The sequence below is a fragment of the Lissotriton helveticus genome, chromosome 3_1 (assembly GCF_964261635.1).
Source record: "Lissotriton helveticus chromosome 3_1, aLisHel1.1, whole genome shotgun sequence".
NCBI classification, from domain to species: Eukaryota; Metazoa; Chordata; class Amphibia; order Caudata; family Salamandridae; genus Lissotriton; species Lissotriton helveticus.
The window spans coordinates 1,653,817,986-1,653,833,926 of record NC_136061.1 but is presented as its reverse complement, the minus strand read 5'-3'; the positions used below and the strand labels follow the sequence as shown (position 1 = coordinate 1,653,833,926).

General features: G+C 42.9%; 1 protein-coding gene across 1 annotated transcript in view; it reads right to left on the bottom strand.

Annotated features, from left to right (window-relative positions):
* LMLN (leishmanolysin like peptidase) overlaps nt 1-15,941 on the bottom strand; it is a 319,237-nt gene that overhangs the window by 187,993 nt on the left and 115,303 nt on the right. Inside the window, exon 6 of the mRNA XM_078682424.1 lies at nt 13,037-13,215. Coding sequence (XP_078538550.1) covers nt 13,037-13,215 — 179 coding nt within the window. The remainder of the gene's footprint in view (nt 1-13,036; nt 13,216-15,941) is intronic.

The window sequence follows — 15,941 nt, the reverse complement described above, 5'->3', positions numbered from 1 at the left end:
ATCCCTCTTAATCATCAGGCTTAATCTACAGATCACTAATACATGTGATTTTCCTCCCTTATCTAAAGAACCCCACAGCAGAACCTCCCAGGTCGTGGCAAACTCCGATCCAATCTCCAGTCTTTCATAGCCTAGCAAACGTTTTTATCTGTACAAAACTACCATATATCAATTATAAGAATCTGTGAAATGACACCAGTGCCTGGATGGCCTGCAATCATGGTATGGGCATGTTAACGTAATAAAGTCAGCTTTGGAAGACATTAGGTAATAATTCATCACCTTTGATAGGGGCCAGCAAGCTGCTTTGATTCTTCTCAACTTCTCAAATACTCTAATTGGACCGGTTTATTCCTCAATGACAGAGCTCAACAGGTACGCCTGGAATCCTCCTCTGGCTGACTTAAATGCGTTTATCACAGGTTCTGCATTTTTCTCACTATTAAACTGTTACTTGGTCTCTTAACACTCATATTTATATCACTCTAAAATAATATAGTTTAATTTTCTCACATCACTAATTGCCTAAACCATATCAAACTCTAAGAGAAAAAGCTTCCAGTGTCTTAACGGGGAAACAAACAAAACTCTAGGCCTAGGAGAATACTATCCCATTTCCACTCCCTTAAGTGGCCTGCTAGTTTTGGGTTTGCACCTCTCACAATCCCGAACGCCACAGACCTGGGATTCCCCTTTTATTCAGACTTCTTATTCGTAATCAAGGCCAAGTGCAAGCTCGGATTGGTTCCAGATTGGATTATGCCAACGTGCTTTATCTGGGTCTCCCGGATTATCTATTGCAGCGACTACAGGTCGTGCAGAATTCCGCGGCGCGTGCCATTTTTGGCCTTCACAGGCGGGCCAGAGCGTCCGGCCTTTTACAGTCACTCCATTGGCTGCCTATCCGTAAGCGGATAATTTTTAAGGCACTGACCCTGGCCCATAAAGCGCTCTTTGGTCTGGGAGCTAAATATCTCCAACGTAGGCTTGCTTTTTATTGTCCTGCCAGAGCATTACGCTCTAACTCTTTGTCTCTTGCGGTGGTGCCTCGAGTCAGGAAGGCCCGGATGGGTGGGCGTTCCTTTGGTTTGAGGGCGCCCCAGCTCTGGAACACTCTGCCATTGGCCTTACGTTGCACCTCCAATCTGCTGTCTTTTAGGAGAGGCTTAAAAACCTGGCTTTTTACTCTCTAGTCGTGCGGTCTTGTTGTTTTCTGAATATCTGTGTTTGTTATGTTTTTCATGAGCTGCCACTACAAAGCGCCGGGACACTCCGTTGGAGTAGCCGCGCGCTATATAAAATAAAATTAACAAATTAACAAAAATTAACAAGCTGACTTGCAACTCTGCATTATCACTCTTCTTCAAATTCCCACTTGATTAAGCCTGGTCATGCGGTACAAAGATTGAAATGAAAAATAACTAACTTGTATTACTTTTTAGAATTGCAAGCCATGAAATTTGGGACACTGTTTTTACAGTGGCTCAAATTAGAGTATGCCAAACCAATAATAAAAATCTGCACAGGCTGAATACCATCTGATCACTGGCAGATCCAGCTAGGCATCTAGGCATCTGCCATGGATCACCACTGCCACTCTTAATACTCCTGCTGAACAGAGAGCCCCTTACTTGCCAAGTACAATGTGAAAACAGACAGAAGTGTGTGACACATCATGGCAGTCACAGACTATTTTCGTATATGTGATGATGTCCTCCAGTATCCATAAGAATACTTGCAAGACTTTTCTCCAACAATTAATTTATTTGAAGATTTTGCTAGCTTGTAAGCCTTAAGGTCAACTAGAATACATAGTGCATGGTGCCCTTTGAGAAAGGGTACTCAGCAGTGTCATTGCCTGCCTACCAATGCCTACATGAGTTGAACCCTGGATCAAATGAAACACTTCTATGTTAAAATGTATAAATCCATTGAGGACATCTATGAAGCATATTTATGAAGAGCTACATCAGCACAGCTGAGATGCATAGTCTTCTGAGGTATCTGCCCCTCTTGACAGCAGAACGTGTAGCACTCCTGAAGGTGGAAGTATTCCTATGATTGCCATAATATTTTCCTAATCTTACCATAGTCTCACCCGTGGGCTTCTTCCGGATATTCATAGGTACACTGATAGATTGAATATGGAGTGGTGGAAAGAAAGGTGTCTGCTTTAGAAAGCTTACAATGTCACTCTCCAAGGGCAGGGTAGGAGTTACTGACTTTCTAACATTATCGGTCAGCACAATTGCAGGGGACAGCATAGTGGATGGTTAAGGACGACAGTAGTGAGATCAGGTGGAGACAAGACGCTAGCACTACCCTTTTTGTCAGTCCCCATCTGAGGTTTAAGCCAAAAAAACACGAGTACTCACCAGATTGGTACGCACTGGGATTTACTCATGGAGAAGAAGAATTGTATTAAAGGGAGGGGGACACAAGCATTCAGATTAGTGAGACAAAAGACTTATGAGTTCATTTTGTATGGCGCATGAGTCCTAACTGAACTTGATTGTGGATGGCTCTGTCCTCACAACCGAGAATATTAGGCATACATACGACATTATTCTGGGAATCTATTTGTTCAATGAACGGGATGCTTCAGAAATCTACTTATCCTGTAACTAAATCCACATGTACCTTCTGGTGCCAAGCAGTGATGTGAGAAATTATGTCAGCGATCTCATTATATCAGAGCTCTAATAACAGTCTCTCTGATAATGCAAAGGCTCGTATTACAGGATGGTTTGGATTCAAACAAGGATCTAATGATTTCATTGCAAATCTTCATACAAGGGCTTGAAGTAGCCTGGAAATGTTAGGTCCAGGGCTGGCATGTCCCATGACTTTAGGCACACCCACAAATTTACAAGCTTAAGGGTATTCACAACTCCTATACTATTTGTTCCCACCCTAGAAAAGTTTAACATTTAATCCTGGCAAGGGAAGGACTTAAACTTTTTGTAGGGTGGGGAAAAAGGTGGTTGTTTGATAAAAGTAGTCTATTTGTGGAAGAAAATATTTTCTTCCTGGAGAAAAAAACGGAAACATATTTAACAAGTGAATTTGCAATCGCTCAGCAGATTTTCACGAGCAAATATACCCGTGTTTATTTGCTCACAAAAAATTTAATTCGCAAGTTGCTAGGAATACAGTTTTCACATTTGCTTCTGTAAACTCGTATATATTACTTAGAGTTGTAAATCCCTATCAATGCAAGGACAGAAACCAGTGGGCGCACTTTCGTAACTCTCTTTAAAAATAGAGCCCCTACTTGTCATATTGCCCATTTTACACTAATTTTAAAATACTAACTTTCTTTAAATAGTGGCATGAATCAACTACATTTTCGACCATATGGTCCGGAGCCATCAGGTAATAGCTAATTTTTGGCATACAGTAACTCGAAAAATATCCAAGGTGATGAAGCAGGGCTTGCATAGTCCTGAGATTTGCTTGGTATCATGGAGCACAGAGAAAAAGCTCGAGTGGAGTGCAGGTTTATAGCTCTGGGCTTAGTGCTTTCTAAATGTTGAATAGCCATGCTCTGGGAATCCAACACTGCTCTGATAGTGACAGACCGGAAAGGTGATGTATGCAGGTTTGCGGGTGCAAGTGCAGTTTTCTTAGGGCTCAAGGCACAAGACGATCTAGCATGAGCCTGAATGCATTGCTACTTGACGGGTCAACTAACAATGGCATTTCCTATAACATGTTGTACCTGATGGTTGAAATGAGGTCTGGATCTGTTCTGATGGGTTCCTAAAGGACTGAAGCTGGAACTAAGTAACCTTCTTCTTGAGTCCTAGAAGACTACGACACCCACAAGAATAAGAATTGATGCGCCATGGCTCCACCCTATCTGCCAAATTATATATACCCAACGAAAATAAAACTGTGTTGCACTATAAAGTATGTCCACTGTTTATTCACACTGCCCAACAAACCAAGGTATGCTGTAAACTGCTAGTATTGTTCTTCTTTTCTTTTTTTATGTTTAGGTTAAATAATTTGAATGAGACAATATCAGTTAACCTAACATTTGAAGATTATAACCCTGAAAAAAGTGATGACAGTTGTTGGTGCTGAAATCTTCAAATACTCCTAAATGAAACTACCAAGACGTGCCTGAAATTAAGCACATTATACCTTGCCAACCGTGTAAGTACTCTACTGGCTCCTGGAATAGGCCAGGATTAAATTAAAGCAACGCTACATTTTCCATAATACCTAATGGAATAAAAGCCCAATATAACAACACAAACTAAACTATACATCCTATTCCCACTGGGAACCTTCACTCAAGCCACAATACACCCATCCACAAAGCCCCTTCCATGAGGCATAGTGAACGTTAATGGTGAATCTCAGGCCCCAAACTGTTGAACTTACTGCACACTCAAATGAAAGCAGAACCAAGTTACCGCCTATTCAGAAAAGATCTTAAAATTGAACTCTTCAATAAATAATTTGCCTGAATCCACTCTACCGAGTAGCACACTTGAATAATGCAGGTTGATGGTTGTCACCTTATCTTGCTGCACTATAATATCGCTCTATTGACTTTATATTGTGTTATATTACTTTATTTCTTTACAAAACACTTTCAAGTTCTTGTAAGATGACAACCATCATTTTATACGAAACCTAAATAAAAAAATATAGTCTCTAGGTTTTGTAACAGATGAGTATGGTTTCCAGAACATAGAACCCAAAACATCAGATTTACTAACAGCACACATTGAGTTTGGCGCCAACTCATGAAACCCGAGTAAAAACAGCAAAACACTGGACGACGTGGACTCTCGTTTTGATATCCAGATTCCTAGATTTCTGGTCTACGTCCTTCTGGGCCTTCCCAACGCCATCACCTTCCCTCTTACATCCAGGAAGGGTAAACAGTTGGCATTGGCCTTGGGCGCAGCGGTCCAAAACGTCCTGACGCACTGGGGTACCATGACAGTCCCTACACGACTAGGCTGGCTTCATAGGCTATGGACCATTTTGGGGATGGAGAATATTTACCTTTCCTTGACTAATCCGGAGTGCTTCTTTTCATGATTTGTGGGCGCCCTTCCTCGCACTACTGACATCCGAATTCATGGAGCTCACCTGCCCTAAATACCTCAGACTTTTGAGACTCGCAGATCCTCCTACACCGTCTGCCCCCACTACGTCCACCACTTAGTATTAATAAATGGAGGGATATGTTACACTGCCATTTACCGTTATGGGTCAGAATGCCCTCCTAAAGAGTATTGCATTGTTGCAAATCCTATACATCATGCAGAAGTACCCGTTTTCTCTTCCTCCACAGTTCTTCCAATCCATGCAATCATGGCGTGTGAAACTTCTTTGGGAGGGTGGAGTCCCAAGGATTTTCTTCATTAAGGGCCAAATGTACGACCCTATTTTGCATGCGTGAACAGATTTGCGATCCGTTTGCACAAGCAAAATACAAATGGGCCATGCACTAAGTTTAGTGAGTCGCAATTCTTTTGTAACTCGCTAAATAGGATTTGCGACTCGCCATTAGGAAGGGGAATTCAGCGGGCGTCCCTTCCTAATAGCAAGTCAGAGCCCTATGTAAGACTGTTTTGCGACCTCAATTGCGGTCGCAAAACTGTCTGAGTTCACCAACCTTCTCAGAAGGTGTGGTAAAGCACTCACAAACTAACAAGGGGTCCCCAGGGAACCCCTTCCCCTTTGTGAATGCAAGGGGAAATATTTTTATGGCAAAATCAGAGGAATGGGGGAGCGCACTGCCACGTTGTAGGTATAGTTGTGTAGCTGTGCCGTGCTCCAGGGATCACTCTCTGAGCTAGAGTGTATTTAAACGTAAATATCAGTGCATCCCTATGTAAGTAGGGTATGTCCCCCGGGCAACCCAGGGACCACTATCTGCCCTTAAAAAATGAAACAAAAACGTTTCAATTTTCTTTTTTTAAATGCTTTAAGGAAAACAGGTTGCATTTCAAATCAAATCAAATAGTCCTTGATTCGGTATTTATCATTTAGAAACACCATAAAAGTACAGATACAATTCCCATAAAACAATAAAAAGTTTCCACGACAACAGACGGGACCAATAAAGTGCCAAAGTGCAATCTGAACAATAGTACACAGACAAAAAATACAAACAAATAAATAGAGTTAAAAGTTAAAAGGCAGGATATTATACTACGACTACATTGCATATCTAAACCTAAGTGTTGATCTATGCCTCACGCAGAACTTCAGAAATTGTGCAACGTTTTTTGCGTGGTGGTGATCTTTCAAAAATTGCAGCACAAGATAAGCGGGACGACAGCTTCTTAATCCCAGGGCTTTCAATAGTGGAATTATCCATCTCATTGTGCGGCTCCTTATAAAACGTACAAAATAAAACTGCGTGAATCGTTGATTGATTTGAAACTTCATCGCAGGGGTAAGGTATCAAATTACTTGACCAGTCCTTAATTTCCGGGAAAGAGATCAATCGGTGGAATATGTTCAACCTAAAACGGGTTAACAAAAACTTTTCGGAACCACTCATTTCGAGAACTAAATATGGCTGCATATTTAAGGTGGTTTGAATTGTCAGCATATGTTGGACAGTACTTTTAGCTGCTTCGGATGGCAATCGTAAATATTCCAAGTGGGTCATACATCATTTTTTGAACCCTTTTCTAGAAATCTCTGAAATTGACAAGGACGAATGGTAATACTTGGTCAACCCTAAGTCTTTCAGAAATGTTTTGATGTAAACTAACCAGCCAATCCTGTGTCCGTTTTCCAAGGAAAGACTGTCTTGTAGTACTCCTTGGGAAAAAGTGGATTTTGTGGACGTCCAGATACGGTGCCACAACATGATTGGTTGGAGTTTGATTACGTCTGTAATATACGGGACACCAAGTTCCAAGTGGCAGCTATATGTTGAGGTACTTTGAGGTACAGCAAGGAGGAATCTTAGAAAGTTGTTCTCTACCTTTTGAAGGTTGTCCACCCTGCTGTAGCCCCATACCCTAGCTCCATAGATTGCTACGGTTAAACATTTTGCCCTATAAATACTGATCAGTTCCACCGGCGGTCTCTTTCCTTACCTTTGGGCAAACTTGACTAATGCTAGTGTTGCTCTGATAAAAAAGTAATTGTCTGACCTCAATAGCCTGCCTCCATGAGCATTTGTCGTCTATTAGGATGCCCAGGTATGGATAGGTTTTAGTGATCTCTATTTTAATGTTTTCAATAAAGATTTCCCTTGTTTTCTTTGATCTGGGCCCTATTGGCATAACAAAGGTTTTCTTGATATTGATTCTGAGTTCTAAATCTGCCATAAAGCTGTGGTATCTCATCAGTGAGCGTTGAAGTTCTCACGGGGTTCTAGCTAAAATCACGGCGTCATCGGCGTAGAGTAGCGCAGGGATTTGGCGTTTGTTACGTGAAGGAAGGTCCTGACTCCCCTCTAACATGGCGCACTCCAAACCATTAGTGTAAAGAGTGAACAGGAAGGGGGCCAGGACACATCCCTGCCTCACCCCCCTCTCTACTCCAAATGAGGCCGTGAGATCACCATTGGTGCCGAATCTCACCCTAGCTGTAGCGTTAGAATAAAGTTCCCGTAGAAAGTTTAGCAACTCCCATAACTGATAAGATCGACCACAGTTTAGAATGGATTACGCAGTCATAAGCTGCAGTTAAGTCTAAGTATGCCATGTGGAGGTTCCCGCCCTTTGCATTAACGTATTTGCCGATTAGGAGAGTCAGGTTTAATGCTTGGTCCGTGGTGCCCAGGCCTGGTCTGAACCCGAATTGGATGTCGAAAAGTTTATTGTTTTCATCTGCCCATTGATGTAATTGATCCAAAATAATCCACCCCATTTTTTTGCCTAAAGTGTCTAGCAAAGATATTGGGCGGTAGCAGGATGGGCACTGTCAATCACCCTTTTTAAAAATCGGGACCAGGATGAACTCAGATCATATTTTAATGAGCCCCACTGCACAGGATGCTTGAATGACCCTGGCCAGCAGAGGGGTCCATAGGTCCAGGTTGTGTTTAAAGAGGTCTACTGGAACGCCATCTGGTCTAGGAGCCTTCCCCCCCACCCCCCAACCCCCCAACTGGCCATTTCGCAAAAGCAAATATCTAAGTGATCATTTGGTCAGGGCTGCTCTCTTTCCCCCCCCCACCAAATCTACCATTGAATCAAATTGGGGCCTCCCACCTGTTATTGGTCACGTAAAATGTGGGTCCTGTAATGTTTGTGAGTATACTATTGAAGCACGTAATTTCACTCATAATGGCACTACTGTTTCCATGAAATTCCTCACTAATTGTAATAGTAACAATGTTATTTATGCAATCCTCTGTCCGTGCTCCAAAATGTATGTTGGTCAGACTACCCAAAAGGCCAAGACACGAATCTGTCAACACCGGAGTCGCATCAGATGCCGGACCCCCAATGCGCCTCTGGTGGAACATTACTCCGAAGCCAATCACACTGAAGATGATTTGAGATGGATTATTCTCAAAGTGATCAAACTACCGCAAAGAGGTGGCAACCTAGCGCAGTTACTAAACAGAGAGGAATTAAAAAGTATAATTCAATTTGATACCATACGTACTGGGCTGAACAGAAGCGAAGATTGGACAACTCTGTTATGAATCCATCATACAATGAACTGTCAACAAACTGGAATTCTGAACACTAAGCTCACACCTGCTGGATGTAAATATAAATAATGCAGAGTGCCCATCGTGTGTTAAGAATATTGTGTTACAATGTTGTGCTTCAACTACACTCCAAGATGCACTGCATGTCACCAACTTTCACTATTGAAACACACAACCACAATTTATATGCTCGCTTCCTTTACCACTCTAAGATGGCCGCCGCAATGAGACTCCCCGGGCACCACTTCCATCTCTTCACTCTCCCCGCCCTCTTCCGGTCACATGGTCCCAATCCCCACGGGCCTTAACTGTCATGGCCCCCTCGTTCGCCAGCACACCACGGGCTATCAGGTCGTCAGCTACTACTTGGACACTGTTCCGCCGGTAAGTTTAGCTCACTCCCAGCCGCACTGCCCAGAGCGACTACCCCATGGCTCTCCTCTAATTACCGTCTTCCATACTTCCCTTACAGCGGAATTAACTTATTTAAGGACCGCCTCCCCACCGGGCACAATAATTAATGTGCCAATTCAATGGAAGTACAATGGTATGTACCCACGCTCTTAAGCGCTTCACCCTTGGCTCACTTCACTGTTTCCCTCCCGTTTACGGGTTTCCCCTTTTTTCCTTAGCTCTACCGCGCCTACTAAGGAAGCCGGTAACTATTCTTACGCGCTGAACCTTTACAGAAAATACGTTGGTATGTACCTGCATATCTAAGCGTTTTACCCTTGGCTCACCCCTCACTCCAATGCATCCCTCCTGATTACCTTTTTTTCCCTCAGCTCCAGCGCACCAAATCTTGACGTCGGTAATTACCCTGACGTTCTGAGCCTCTGGAGCATCGGCTCTACTCGGACGGTGCTATTAGTTCCATCCATCCTAAAACTAACAAACCTTGATTGAAAAGCACTCCGCCCGCCTAAGGAACGATTTACTCGCACCTCGGGGTAAATGCTTTAATCCTTACTTTTTTATTCTTATGCATGTCATGTCCACATAAATGTTGGTGGCGTGACCGATCCGCACTGGTTATATTCCACCACCCGTTCATTTTTAATGCATGTAGCGCTCGCCTACGGTTTCTTCATCCCCCCCGCCACGTCGTGCAACTCTGCCTTACTCCACTGCAAGTCCGGCCTGAGCACTCGGCGTTCACTACTCACTATTCTCACCACTGCCACCTGTTGATATCCCGATCCCACTGACCTCGTTATCACTGGCCAAAACAAACACTGCGATTCCGATGAAAATGTGTATTAAATGTGTTTAGCTTATTCACTGGCCCAAACTCACTGTGACCCAGAAGGGAATTGTAAGGCTGGCACGCTGATGTCTTTCTCTTTCAATGTAAAAACAAAAAATCTTCTTTTTTCTAAAAATCGAAATATTTTTTTCTCTTTTCCTGTTCCTCCCTCATACAGGCACTCCATTGCTCTTACCAGGCATAGTCATAATTGTACAGTCCTGATGATGATCCCATTCTAATTTAGAGCGCGGGATCGAAACGTCGACCTTTTAAGTAGCCATACAGTAAAGCCAATTTGTATTAAGTTCTGTATGTACTACTCTGGCAAACACTTGCAAAATTGAATTTAATAAGTGTCCAGCTTGCTCACTTCTTCTCTGCCTTGAAATCTTCCTTTCTTTTTCCGAAACTATCCTTTATCTCCTAAGTGTTTTCTTTTCCGAGTTAAAACACAGGATTGTGTTCTTTATGTTTGATATGTTGCTTATGCACTAAGATTTTACTAAATTCAACTATCAATATGATAATAAACTCCTTGTCCGGCTGGACTTGGACAAATATAGAGCAGCCGATTATGGTTTGTTTCGTTATTATTGCATACCTTTGAAATTGCTTTGGACCATTGTTTTCCAGAAATTGACTTATACCCTTGGTCCACGGCCACCCTTAGGGTCCCCCTTGTTTTTTTCACAAAATTCAGTTTGGTCACAGTACAACTTTATATCTCAGCTCAACCGGCATGCAAATTCGATACTGATTATATAAAATTAGGTAATTTTTATAGAGATCAGGTCCCAGTCAGTTATAAAACAAATATTAAACAGTTATTATGACCAGCAGGATGAGTTCTTACTTAGGATTCTCTTCCCAGTCGTAGAGTTTTGGGGGGGGGGGGGCCCAGCTCAGCCTCAGTCGGTCACAGACGGGCAAGGACGAGCCTGGGCTTCGCCAGCGGGCGTCCCGCGCCGCCGGAAGCGCAGCGTTGATTTAAGCGCCTCAGGGCGCTTTACAATGACGTCCTCAATGAGCGCAGCATAGGGCGTGCTGGGAGATGGAGTTCTCGGCGCCTGCAATGCCCCTCAAGCGGCCGTCTCTTGCGGCGAGAGTGGCGGTAAATTCAGGGTGATGTGGCAGGGCTTACGGCAATACCCCAGCAGCAACAGGTAAGGGCAAGCAAAAGCAATGTGTCCCACGCCGCGGGAGGCGCAGCGTTGATTCAAGCGCCTCTGGGCGCTTTAAAATGACATCCTCAAGGAGCGCAGCACATGGCGTGCTGGGAGATGGAGTTCTCGGCGCCTGCAATGCCCCTCAAGCGGCCGTCTCTTGCGGCGAGAGTGGCGGTAAATTCAGGGTGATGTGGCAGGGCTTACGGCAATACACCAGCAGCAACAGGTAAGGGCAAGCAAAAACTGCTTTATTTAAAAGCAGTCCCAGACATGGCGGTCTGATGAGCCCAGCTGGCCACTATACCTGGGAGGGCCAGCCACTACTAATGGGTTCGCAAATTGTGAGTGTTTCAGTAATATGCATGAAGCATGCAATTTGCGACCCCATTAGGAATCGCTCATCCCAATTTGTGACTCGCAAATTGTAAGTCGCAAATTGCTTAGTCGTACATCTGTCCCCAAGTGTTTGCAAGCCCCTATGGATGGTGGATAGGGGTTCCCCAATATTCATCTGTAATACTAGGTGTCCCAACTGAGTCCACTTAAAGACTAGCTCTTCTGTGGCAGAGGAGACATGGCAGTGCTGCTTCATCTGGACATACTAAAGCTATTTCATCTGTACTCCCTGCTGTAGAGTGCCCTGGTACCTCACAAGGGGTCTCCAAATGACACAATCTTGAATGACTGTTGGAAAGCAGCCTTAACACACATTAGATGGCAAGCTAAAGAATCCACTGTAACTCCCTTGTGGCACAGGGCACTCCTCGCTCAGGTAACCAGGCTAAAAGGGTTTAACCCCACGGACATCATTAGTATCTTAAAGCTAGGAGATGTGTGGGCAATGAGTCATGTCAAATCATTTAGCAGTTGGTGGACTAATTTGCCCTTCACAATGCCCAATTATTCTGCTACCTTCCATTTGGACATGCCATAGAGTGTTTTGGAGACATGCTTGTGGTGGTCCCAGAATTTCATCTCCTGTAAGCAATTACTATGGAACAACTTGACAGAAAGAGTCATTGCTACTCAACACCACTGACCCCTTCCTGAGCTTCAGGACAAAGTGTGAGATAGAACTCAAGGAGGAGGAATAGACCTGAGGGAAAAGGGTGCCTAGACTCTTGGATATCTCAGCACGCCTTAGACTAATACAATTGAAATCCCACCGCACAGTTAATTACCACATCTTCAAACTGTGGCAGATGGGTAAGGCTACCTTCCCCATGTATTTAAGGTGCAAGATTGCCTGGTATACAGTCCTACATGTTACATGGAGCCGTCCGATTATATCACAGTACTGGACACCGGTACACAGATGCTTGGAGAGGGAGGATGGTCAACATTTTTCCTTTGCCCATGAAATAGTATTTCTGGAGATAATGGATGGCTAAGGGGAGGGCATGGTTGTTTGTTAGATAGATTTCCAGGTTACAAAACAAGATATTGCAAGGGAATGTGGGGTGCTTCGACCCTTCCACACTAAAGGAGTGGTGGGGGATTTACAGGTGTACACTGGCAGAAGACTCTGTATATAAGCCCAGAAGCTCCCTGGCAAAACAATTGAACATCTGGTTCCGCTGGAGGCAGTATGGGAAGAGTGCCTGAATTTTGCAGCGGAGTCCACATTTCCTTGTGCAAGGCCATGAGGTTGGAAGTGCAGTGACCAGCCGTATTTTACTGGATCAGGAGGCAACATGTCTGAGCTATAAATGTATCTGCTATAACACAGATTACTTTGTATATGTTGATTCCTTGCTTATGTTTGAAAACATAAATAAAAGGTTTAATAAAAAAAATAGTTAAACTGGTCATAACATGTTCTGCTGAAAATCTGATGTACACATTTATATTTTAATTTGAAATAAAATCCCAAAAATAATTACATCTATTTAAGTACATGATTACAATTGATTGTAGGACCGTAACCGGTTTAGTCGAGGAAGGCACGCAAAATTGAATTTATCTTACCTGTCCATTTCTGCTTCCAGTTGGCAGTATGCTGCATAAGCAACAATATTTTCTTGGCCACACCTCTCAGTAGTTAGTGCACTGACATAGAGTACAAAGTCTGCATCTTGAATGCCTTCTCTGACCGGTAAACCAGCAGGTCCACATGACCACTCGTTTTCACTGCACACCATACATTGCTAAAACAGGGCAATTAAAAACAGGAGATCAATCACAATTAGCCTGGGGCACAAAATGCATTCTACATACTTAATCCTGGCCCCAATATACTTCCTTAAAAAAATTGTTGCTCAAAGATTTTCATTGTTGATATATATGTTTTTGGATCATTAGAGAATTAACTGAGCTCAGGTAGACTTTGCCGATCTGGGCTGAATTTTTTTGGACGACATTTTTTAAAATGACGGATGTGTTGCAGTGATGATGTCATATTTCAGTAACCAGGAGACCTACAAACTTCATTTTGGTGTCAAACAGGTTTTGTTGGTCAAGTAGTCTTATAGAGACAGAAAATAACTCCTCAGAGCAACCCTTCCGACATTCTCCAAAATGGTGGCTCTATACAAACTGATTTTAGCAATCAGATTGGATTGGTAATATTTGTAATGTTTTTGTTTCAGGTTTTCCGTTGAAGCAAAAATCTTTAGCTACACTACACTTAGGTTTTGAGTGCTAGGAGTGTGTGTGGATAGTTTACTATAGTAATCCTAGTGTCCTCCGACATCTAACATAGGAATTAAAACAGGACTCTTCAGCAGCCAGACAGTGAACACAAAATGTTTTAGCCTGACATCCAATTCTATCTGTTTTAAGTGTAATATGTGGCTTGTAACACGTGGCTTAGCACACCTGTCAAGCAGGATTTGACACTGTGCTGTCAAAAGGAGGTCCACAGCCCCAACCCTGCGTATTCTGGGAGGTCCACAAAAATCATCTCTGCCCCTTCAGGTCAGCCTACTGTTTGGTCTTGGGAGGCATTTCATACCTATTCACACACATTCAAGGCTAATTACTGACAGAGCTAGAACAGGATTGTGCTCATTAGCATTCAGACAGTTCTGGCTGGCAAAAAGATAACGTCCTAAAAGTTACTTTTCCTGAATATCTATTAAAAATATGACCACCATTGAATTGGATTTTCAATAACTATTAAAATAAGTTAATTATTTTTATAGCTAGTCCCATTCCTGAGATCCAGTATTAGGATTTTAATCTGTATTCTAGTTTTCTCTGTATAACAGATAGGCCTGGTACAGTAAAAAATAGCTTTTGGGCGATAGTCACATTAAGGACATGATAACATTACATTTCTACATGTCCTACTTTTACCATGCATTTTGTCCTCTGGGCTACAGCAACAATATTTATAAGGGAGGCATTGATCTATCAAAGGGATTATTTTGACGGGTCGAACTGTAGTTTTTAGACATCTATTGTCAGGCTACACAGGGTAGGCCCGAAACCATGCCTGCACTGCCACTGTTGTGGATGGTATAGTAGGTGCTCAAATCCATTAGTGGCATTTAACTGTACTGCCCTAGGCACACTTTGTACCATACAAATAGACAAGTGAAATATGAGAATTAGGAATATGCCATTTCAACCACGTTTAAGGAGGAACTTTACTACAAGTTAGCAACAGTTAAGAGCACAGAGTCCTAAAGCCAGCAAAAATATAGGGTCCAGCAAAATTACAACAAATCCAGAGGGACAACGCAGAAAAGGCAGACTTCCTACTGTGCATATTTAGCCATTCATGACCAATTAATTTGTAGGTATGAGTAACCAAAGCAAACAGTTATTAAGTATTTTTTTGAGGGCTAGCAGTCTACTGACAATACTGAACTAATTAAAAAGTAATCTACTCTTCATTCAATCATATCTGGCTCCTTCACTCATGTGTTATTCACCCTGACCAGCACTCCTTTATGCAAGCACCAAGGTTGTAAAGAATAAGATCATTTTATTTTACAACAAAGACCTCTCGGACAATTAATTATTTAAAAAGAGATGGCGGAAAACCTGTTGGGGATCCAACGCAATTCACTCTGAGGTTGCACTGACGTTCTGGGGCTACTACATATGGGTGAGAGTGTGAGGAATTTAGGTTGAAAGAGGCAGCTTTCTTCCTGTTGAACGCCCTCTGAAAACGGTGTCCCAGTGTGAGGCCAAATATCATTGCATGCTTGGATTCCCTACCTGTCTGACTAGAGAGTAGATAGTGGTAAAGTGAGCACACTGGGCCAGTTTAGCCAGTCCTGGAGGGTACGTCACACAAACAGATACAATGATGCGATTGAGGAGAACTGTGAAAACATGCTACCAAGATTGGTGAGGGAAGCGGAGCCCAGCATTTTGCTGGTAATTTAAACTGCCGCATAGTGAAGGATGGCCCTGGCATATAGCGGTGGACAAGGCAGAGGACTGAGGAAATCTGAGAACTGCACTGAAAATAGTCACTCTAGTGACTGTTAGGGTTTGAACTTCATTGCTTTATTGCCGAAAGAATACAAAAGTATCATGCCAAAAGAGAAGCGTGAAATCACTAGCCAAAGAGAACCCCTGAAATGATCCCATGACTGTTGCTGCAGCTAGACCTGTTCTGACCAAAGTCGAGTCATTGAAGATGTTATTATAAAGGACCTAGTGAATCACAGGAAACAGAGGATACATGTGGTTATTTAGTGAGTGCAGAGTTGCCCTCCCATGTATAGATATCTTTGTACCGTTTGACGTGATGTGGTGGAAATAGATCTCGAATTACCAGTAAGTAATACCAGAGTAGGTTATTTTTATTTAAAGGGCGCAAACTCACAAAAGGTGACAAGCTTCATCATAGGGTTCACTCCTAATCGTCGACACAAACCCATGATGGCTTTATCCATGCATCCTCAAGATCCCTGCC